A 9,089-nucleotide genomic window follows, 5' to 3' on the forward strand; every position below is an offset into this window, starting at 1 on the left:
CTAGGACATTTTCCTTTGCAATAGCAATAGCACTTGCTCTTGCTCCCTGACACTCACAGACCTCTGTCCCACTGCTAGTGTCTTCCACAGCGAAGTGTGATGCAAAGTACCCATTAAGTTCATCTGCCATTTCTTTGACCCCATACTACCTCACCAGCATCATTTTCCGGTGGTCCCATATCAACTCTCACCTCCCTTTTACTCTTTATATAACTGAAAACACGTTTTATATCCTGCTTTATATTATTTTCTAGTTTACCCTTCTTTGTCCCTTTGCAATCTCAACCCCACATCTCGGCTACTATTTGGAGGCCTATATATGATTCCCATAATGTTTCTTTACCCTTGCAGTTTCTTAACTCCACCCACAAAGACCGAACATTCTCTGACCCTATGTCACCTTTCTAAAGATGGAATTCCATCTCTTACCAACAGAGCCACACCACCACTTCTGCCTTCCTGTCTGTCCTTTTGATACAACGTATATCCTTTGATATTAAGCTCCCATCCCATGGCCTTTTATTGGCCATGCCTCAGTGATGCCCACAACATCATACTGACCAATCACCAATTGCGCCTCAAGTTCATCCACCTTATTCCAAATACTACATGCATTTAAATACACCATTTTCAGTCCTGCATTCTTCACCCTTTTGAATTTTGCTTCTTTAATCAATTTAAATCTTTGCACTGTCTGTATTTGTACCCAATCATTGGCTTGGGCTTCCTTATGTTCACATTACACCCATCATCTACTTGTAAGCCTGCTGGCTTATCCTCAACTCTACCATATTGATTCCCATATCCATTATATTAGTTTAAACCACTCCCAACAACTCTAGCAAACCTACCCGCAAAGATATTGGGCTCCCTCAGATTCAAGGGAAGGTTGTTTGCTTTGATTCAGGAAACTGATGGGCAACTGAGTTGAGAACTATGAAACCCGTACATAAAAATAAACTGAAAACCAGATAAACTAAGGAAGACCTGTACTGTATTCTTTATCAAAGGGGTCAAAAGCCAAGCGGAGGCATAAATTTAAAGTAATGGGAACGACTAAAGAGGAAAATGGGTAAACAAACTTTCACTCAGAATGATACAGGTGTTTGGAACTCAGTGCTTGAAAAGCGGAAAGAGGCAAAAATCAAGCAACACACACAAAATGCTGGTGGAACACAGCAGGCCAAGCAGCATCTATAGGGAGAAGCAGTGTCGACATTTCGGGCCGAGACCCTTCGTCAGGACTAACTGAAAGGAAAGATAGTAAGAGATTTTAAAGTAGGAGGGGGAGATGGAAATCCAAAATGATAGGAGAAGACCGGAGGGGTGGGGTGAGTCATAAAGGTGATTGGCGAAAGGGATACAGAGCTGGAGAAGGGAAAGGATCATGGGATGGGAGGCCTAGGGAGAAAGAAAGGGGGAGGGGAGCACCAGAGGGTGATAGAGAACAGGCAGAGTGATGGGCAGAGAGAGAGAAAAAAAGAGGGGGGAAAAAAACTAAATATATCAGGGATGGGGTAAGAAGGGGAGGAGGGGCATTAACAGAAGTTAGAGCCATCAAGTTGGAGGTTACCCAGACAGTATATAAAGTGTTGTTCCTACAACCTGAGTGTGGCTTCATCTTGACAGTAGAGGAGGCCATGGATAGACATATCAGAATGGGAATGGGACGTGGAATTAAAATGTGTGGCCACTGGGAGATCTTGCTTTCTCTGGCGGACCGAGCGTAGGTGTTCAGCGAAACAGTCTCCCAGTCTGTGTCAGGTCTCACCAATATATAAAAGACCACACCGGGAGCACCGGACGCAGTATACCACACCAGCCGACTCATAGGTGAAGTGTCGCCTCACCTGGAAGGACTGTCTGGGGCCCTGAATGGTGGTGAGGGAGGAAGTGTAAGGGCAGGTGTAGCACTTGTTCCGCTTACAAGGATAAGCGCCAGGAGGGAGATCGGTGGGAAGGGATGGGGGGGACGAGTGGACAAGGGAATCATGTAGGGAGCAATCCCTGTGGAAAGCAGAAAGAGGGGTGTTTAACAATTAATGAAAACCAGAGATAAAAGAGAGCATTACACGGCTCTCTGCAGAATGATTTTTCTTTCAGTGGGCAGGATTAGAAGTACGAGGGGTGATTGATAAGTTTGTGGCCTAAGGTAGAAGGGGATGAGTTATACAGCTCTCGTTATATGCACGTGCAGTTCAACTCGAGTGATTACGCAAAAAGTTTCAAGTTAATAACTCATCTCCTTCTACCTTAGGCCATGAAATTATCAATCACCCCTGCTGTGGAACGCTTCTGGAGGTCCAAGACGCCAACTTCTACAAAGAAGGGATCCGTATGCTCCACGACCGCTAGACTAAGTGTGTAAATGTAGGAGGGGACTATGTTGAAAAATAAATGTGCTAGGTTTTCTAAAATTGGCTCCTTCTACCTTAGCCCACGAACTTATCAATCACCCCTTATAAACGTGCAGAATTTTAAATTTGTCCTGAGAATCAAAGTTTTTAAAAAAAGGTCAAGAAATCCATGTTATGTCCTCAGCAATAGGAATCACTGAAATCTAATCTCTAACTCAGAGGATTACTTGTATGTTAACTGCAGCCTTTATATCTTAAAAATGACTTAGTCAATAGGAATTCAATGGATGCAGTTTATCTAGATTTCAAAAAAATTCCCAAAATGTACCTCGTAATAAGAGGATAAGACATGGGAGCCAGAACTAAGCCATTCAGCCCATCGATCCGCACCACAATTTGATCACGACTGACTTATTTTTCCTCTCAGACCCATTCTCCTTCCCGTAACATTTGATGCCCTTATTAATTAGCCTCCTATTGACATCCACATAAAATATACCCAATGACCAGGCATCAGTGGCAATAACTCCACAGATTCACCATCCTCTGGCTAAAGAAATTTTTCCTCATCTCTTTTCTAAGTGGACATCCTTGCAGTATAAAGCTGTGCCCTCTGGTTCTAGACCCTCCCACTATTAGAAGCACCCTGTCCACGTCTACTTTATATAGGCCTTTCAATATTCAGCAGGCTTCAACAAGATTTCCCCCCCTCCCCCCCTTATTTTTCTAAACTCCAACAAATTCAGCCCCAGAGCCATCATTCCTGCCTGGTACGTTAATTCTCATGAACCTTTTCTGGACTCTCTCCAACATCAGCACATCCTTTCTTAGATATGGGGCCCAACACAGCTCACAATACTCCCAAATGTGGTCTGACCAATTCCTTAAAAAGCCTCAGCGTTACATCTTTTCTTTTATATTCCAGTCCTCTTGAAACGAATGCCAACACCGCACTTGCCTTCCTTCCCACCGACTCAACCCGCAAGATAACCGTTAGGGAATCCTGCACCAGGACACCCAAGTCCACTCACTTCTGAATTCTGTGTCAGAGAATAGTGTATGCCTTTATTCCTTCTACCAAAGCACATGACTGTACACTTCCCTACACTATATTCCATCTGCCACCTCTTTGTCCATTCTCCTAATCTGTCCAAGTCCTTCTTTCAAGTTTGAAGAATGCGGTGTGCCAGCAGAATAGGTGGTTCATTTGTTCCAAAAGGGGAACTGTTCAAATGGGGGCTGTTCAGAGGAGGAAATGGATAGTGGTATTTCACAAGGATTAGTGCTGTGACAACTGCTATTTACAGTTTACTTTAGTTATTTGAATGTTGGGATCAAAATCCTGATACTGAAGCAGGATTAGGAAACTCACAACGAGGACATTAATAAACATGCAAATTGATAAATCACGGGCAAATGTTCAACACAAAAGGGAGTATACTTTTGTAGAAAGGTAATTTTCTTACTTGGAAGCTTCAAGTCCTGATGGGGACAGAGGAACCAATAGATATTTCGAGTACTAATATTGCACTTCATGAGCAGAAGCAAAACACAAGGCTTTATTACTAAAAAACTGAAAAGCCTGGGACTTCATAGTAAAATTGCACCAGACTTTGAGTCAATCACATTTAGAGAGCTGCATACAGTTCTGGTTGTCGTGTGTTCAGAAGAATAGAGGCAGAGTAGAGAAGATTAACAAGGAAAATATTTAAAACAAAGCTATACTTATCTAGTAAAAGATGAGCAGTGGGAAACCCAATAGTGGGGAGATGTGAAACTTACTCAAAAAGAGTGATTATAACAAATGGTGTAACGCTTTTAAAACATGTAGAATATATGAGGGAATGAAAATTTGCACTTGAGCTTGAAATTACTAAAAGCGGACATGAAGCTTTTGGACAGTTGTTAACACCAAAAACAAACAAACATTTTTATTTTACTCACACTCAATCACAGCAACCCAACTCTCCCGGCAATCAGTCTTGCATTTCAAAAACCTACGCAGATCAGACCATTTAGGGCTTCAGATCTACTCCACCATTCAACATCCTGACCGATCCACCTCAGACACAGCTTACCCCAAAAACAACCTGGACCCAGCATCCAGGTTACTAAATTCTAAAAGATTCGGTACCCCAAGTACACCCCAGACACATTTCCTCATGTCTCACACCACTTAAAAATTCAGCAATTCATAAACACAAGAGGTTCTGCAGTTGCTGGAAATCTGAAGCAACACACACAAATTGCTGAAGGGGTTCAGGTCGCATCTATGAAGGGAATTAACAGTTGACATTTTGGACTAAGATGATTCATCATAACTGGAAGGGCAGGGAGCAGAAGCAGAATAAGGTGGGGGGGGTGTAATAGGATGGAGTACAAGCTGGCAAGTGATTGGTGAAACCAGGTGGGTGGGGAAAGGGATTTGATTGTAGAAGCTGGAAGGAGATAGGTGCAAGGAGTAAAGGGCTGAAAAAAATCCAATAGGAGAGGACAATGGGAACCAGAGGGAGGTGATGGGCAGCTTAGGAGAAGGGGTGAGAAGGTAACACACACACACACAATGCTGGAGGAACTCAAAAGGCCAAGTAGCATTTATGGAAAAGAGTACTGTTGACGTTTCGGGCTGAGTTCCTCCAGCATTGTGTGTTGCTCTGATTTCCAGCATCTGCAGATTTTCTCTCGCTTAGGGTGAGAAGGTAACTAGAATTGAGAATGTCAAGAAGAGGTGGGGGTAGTTGAAATTACCAGAAGTTAGAGAAATTGATGTTCATACCATCAGGATGGAGACTACCCAGGCAGAAGAGTAAGTGTTGCTACCGAGTCTGGCTTCACCATGTCAGAATATGAATGGGAAATAGAACTGAAATGGGTAGCCACTGGGAGATCCTGTCTTTTGCAGCGAATGGCAGAGCAGTCCCCCCAATCCGTGCCAGGTCTCTCTGAAGTAGAGGAGGCCACATCAGGAGCAACAGATGCAGGTGAAGTGCCACCTGACCCAAGGACTGCTTGGGGAACCCAGTGGTGGTGAGGGAAGTGGTGCAGGGGTAGGTATAACACTTGTAAGGAAGGGCAGTGGAGAGAAACGGGTGAACAAGAGTCACGTGGACAGTGATCCCTGTAGAAAGCGGAGTGGGGAGCGGAAGGGAAAGAGGTAGGATCCTGTTGGACATGGCAAAGGTTATGGAGAGTGGAGGCTCGCGGGATGCTAAGAGCAAGGGAACCCCTATCTCTGCTAGAATGGTGGGAGGACCAGTTGAGGGCAAATGTGAATGAGGGCAGCATTGACGACAGAAGGGAAACCCTGCTCCTTGAAAAAGGAGCACACCTCAGACACTCTGAAATGGGAACCCACATCCTACTTCATCCCACACCCCCAACACACCACTTAACTTCATCCTCACCTGGTCTTGCCTATCTCCAGCCATCTTATACTTCTTCCCTCCCCCACCCCCACCTTCTCATTCTGACTTCTGCCCCCTTCCTTCGCATTCCTGATGCAAGGCTTTTTCTCCTCCACGGATGCCGCCTGACTTGTTGAATTCCTCCAGCATTTTTTGCTCGTTGCTAAAAAAAAAAAATCAGTATTCTTGTTGCTATAATCGACAATCTTTTTTTAAGTCAGGGAACCGTAAATTTCTTATTCCGATAATTTAACACTATTTCACTGCTGAGTTCCTCCAGCATTTTGTGTGTGTTACTCTATTTCACCAACTCAATATACTCTTTAAATGTTCTTCCTTCTTTTCCACACTAAACACAACAACACTCTTCATGAAGGTTTATTTGCCATTTGAATTCCCTGATAACTAAGTCACACTGACCAGTGAGCAACGCAACCAACACCCACTCCTTCCTTTAAATTAGCTGCCGTCACCGAGAAATTCGATTGGTTCCCGCAACGCGACGGGTGATTTGGCGATGGTATCAAATGCTGGAGAAAAGTTTAAGAATGAAGGCCACTGCTCCAGAACAATTTACTGCCGTGTTAATTTTTTTTGCTCTGGTTGTACTTTACGTAAGCGACACAATTCATGCAGCTTTGGATCAACACACTTCCTACTCCTCGCAGGTCACCGAAGGGTTGACCTTACACTGAATGAATGAACTACACCTTATTGGCGGGGCTTAAAAGATAAAGGGGCGTGCCTAAACTGCCACTGCCTATTGGCGCTTTACAGCCACGTGGTATATCTGCTGTTCCATGGCCAGCCAACGACTAGATCGCCTTGCTTCGAAACACAAGCCGACACATTTCCGCTCATTTACAACGAAGCCCGGGTAAAGTTACTGTCATCCCACAGCGAAGCAGCCGGTGGTGGACATGTGTTGCCCTGCCAAGGGGCCCGATTGGTCCTAGTGCAATCTGGAGTAATTCACCAAGCACCTTGGCTGCGGGCCACAACGTGTTAAACAACCTCACTTCCCACTGGCATTTCATCATTTGATGGTACTCACGGCAGTCGTCCTCATCGCTGTTGTCCATACAGTCGTCGTCTCCATCGCAGCGCCAGAGTAACGCGATGCACCGATTGTTCTTGCATTGAAACTGACCCTCGTCACAGTGCAGCCGAGTACCTGAACGGCGGAGGGGGGCGAGGGGAATCGGTTTTTATTTACACGGTTCAAACATGGCAAAAAAAATAAAACAAAAACCCAGCTATAGCAATGCAAAAATACACGATGTGCGCCCCGCACCGAGCTGCCACCAGAACCAGCTCCTGGTAGGCAAGGCAATACAGTTCTACTAAAACCTGATATGATCCATTAAAAACATTACTATACCAGGAAATAGCTGTCCTGCTCAGCAGCTGTAATTTAAAAAACTGAAAGGATGTTAATTACTAACATATTTTAAAGCAAAAAACCTGGCAATGAATCGGATGATGGACGTTTACATTAACGTTTGGGCTGGAGAGAATACGGGTGAAAATCAATATCCTTCGGCATGCCGTTTTATTTCAACTCTAAACACCATTACATTCAATGGACTGGCATGAAAACATGACCCACCATTGTCAATTCCAAAATAATTGTTAAGATTTATCTTTGAAAAACACATGTACTAACCTTCAAGCACGTGCAAATTCAATAATAACAACGCAAACGAAAGAATCCACATTGTCTCTTTTGCTCATCCCCTGATGCGGCAACCTCTCGCCTTGAATAGCACTGTTCCCCGTAGGAGCGAAGCCAAGCGGCAGCTTCTGACGTAAGGGCTAGAAGGAGGAACGTAAAGTTAAAGCGCAATCACATCACAATCCCTATTTCGCAGCAGAAGCGCAGGTTAAGCGAATGGGAACGCAGGAATTCAACAGGGTTGAACGACAAAATTCACTGGGCTGTCAACTGCCTCCCTGTACCGACTCCGAGTCCAATGTTTGCGGCTGTCATTTAAACGCACACCGAAGGCGTGTGATAAAATTCCTATGTGAGAATATTACTTGAATCGGAATCTCATGGAATGGACGGCAAATTACTGACCTAATTAGGAAATTTAATTGATTGTTCACGACCTCAAATGATATGTTTTAGTGATGAAACTAGAGTACTCACCAAACACTGGTACTGTATGGTGAAGTACAATCCCACAGGCGGCAGAAAAAGCCTGGGTGCTATTGCAGGTGTCAACAGAAGAACGGAAATACAAAGGGTTACAGTATTAACAGATTCGGCAAATCGCCAACATTGTGACAAAGCAACTTCAATGTTGGTAAAAAGTAGATCTTAATTTTTGGACTTAAGTTATTTCAAAACGATCAAAGGATAGGAGCCATGAAGGCCTTATTTAAAAAAAAACAGGTGCGCGCACATATTTTTCCCAGCTGTTAAGACTGGAGCAAAGTAATGAAAAAGAGGTGTTGAGCTAAATGATGGCCTTTACATCTCGAGCACTGCGAGAATACAAGTTCCTGCTCTATCAATCTAGGAGATTGTGAAAGAGTTTCTTCAGCCAGAGGGGGCGAATCAGCGGAATTCCTTGCCACAGCTGTGGAGAAAGGCATCTTTAAGACAGATTAAAAAGTTCTTGATTAATAAGGTTGTAAAGAGGGAGAATGGCTTTGGAAAAATATCAGCCATGACCAAATGGCAGAGAAGACTCGATGAGGCTGCTTAACAAGCTATGGAGCCCATGGTATTACAGGAAAGATACCAGTACGAATAAAGCAGTGGCTGATTGACTAAGGGAGTCTTTTCTGGCTGGCCGCTGGTGAATAATGGTGTTCCACAGGGGTCAGTGTTGGGGTTGCTTCTTTTTATATTATATGTCAGTTACTTTGTCGATGGAATTGATTGCTGTGTTGCAAAGTTTGCAGATGATATAAAGATAGGTGGAGGGACAGGTAGCTCTGAGGAAATAGGGAGGCTACAGAAAGATTTGGGCCGATTAGGAGAATGAGCAGAGAAGTAGCAGACGGCATACAGTGTCAGGAAATGTATAGTCATGTACTTTGGTAGACAAGATAGAAGGATGGAGAGAAAATTCAAATGTCTGAGGCACCAAGTGACCTGGGGGTCCTTGTGCAGGATTCCCTAAAGGTTAATTTGCAGGTTGAGTCTGTGGAGAGGAAGGCAAATGCAATGTTAGTATTCACTTCAAGAGGACTAGGAGATAAAGGCAAGGATATAATGTTGAGACTTAATAAAGCACTGGTGAGGCCTGGAGAATTGTGAGCAGTCTTGGGCCTCTTATCTTAGAAAGGATGCAGACTGGAGAGGTACAAAGGAGGT

The 9,089-nt window shown here is 44.0% G+C and overlaps 1 protein-coding gene across 7 annotated transcripts in view; it reads right to left on the minus strand.

Moving 5' to 3' along the window:
• The window catches only part of LOC140737136 (low-density lipoprotein receptor-related protein 8-like), a 114,839-nt gene extending 106,813 nt beyond the window's left edge, over nucleotides 1–8,026 (minus strand). For 2 of the 7 annotated variants that reach the window (XM_073063335.1, XM_073063333.1), the window contains exons 1-3: nucleotides 7,914–8,023; nucleotides 7,428–7,576; nucleotides 6,816–6,935 (exon numbers count right to left, since the gene is read on the minus strand). In XM_073063335.1, coding sequence (XP_072919436.1) covers nucleotides 6,816–6,935; nucleotides 7,428–7,479 — 172 coding nt within the window. In that variant the 5' untranslated portion in view covers nucleotides 7,480–7,576; nucleotides 7,914–8,023. Of the gene's footprint in view, nucleotides 1–6,815; nucleotides 6,936–7,427; nucleotides 7,590–7,913 lie in introns of those variants that run through there. The other 5 variants (XM_073063337.1, XM_073063336.1, XM_073063331.1 and 2 more) reach the window with 5 other exon arrangements.
• Nucleotides 8,027–9,089: the final 1,063 nt, after the last annotated feature.

The sequence above is a fragment of the Hemitrygon akajei genome, chromosome 12 (assembly GCF_048418815.1).
Source record: "Hemitrygon akajei chromosome 12, sHemAka1.3, whole genome shotgun sequence".
NCBI lineage: Eukaryota > Metazoa > Chordata > Chondrichthyes > Myliobatiformes > Dasyatidae > Hemitrygon > Hemitrygon akajei.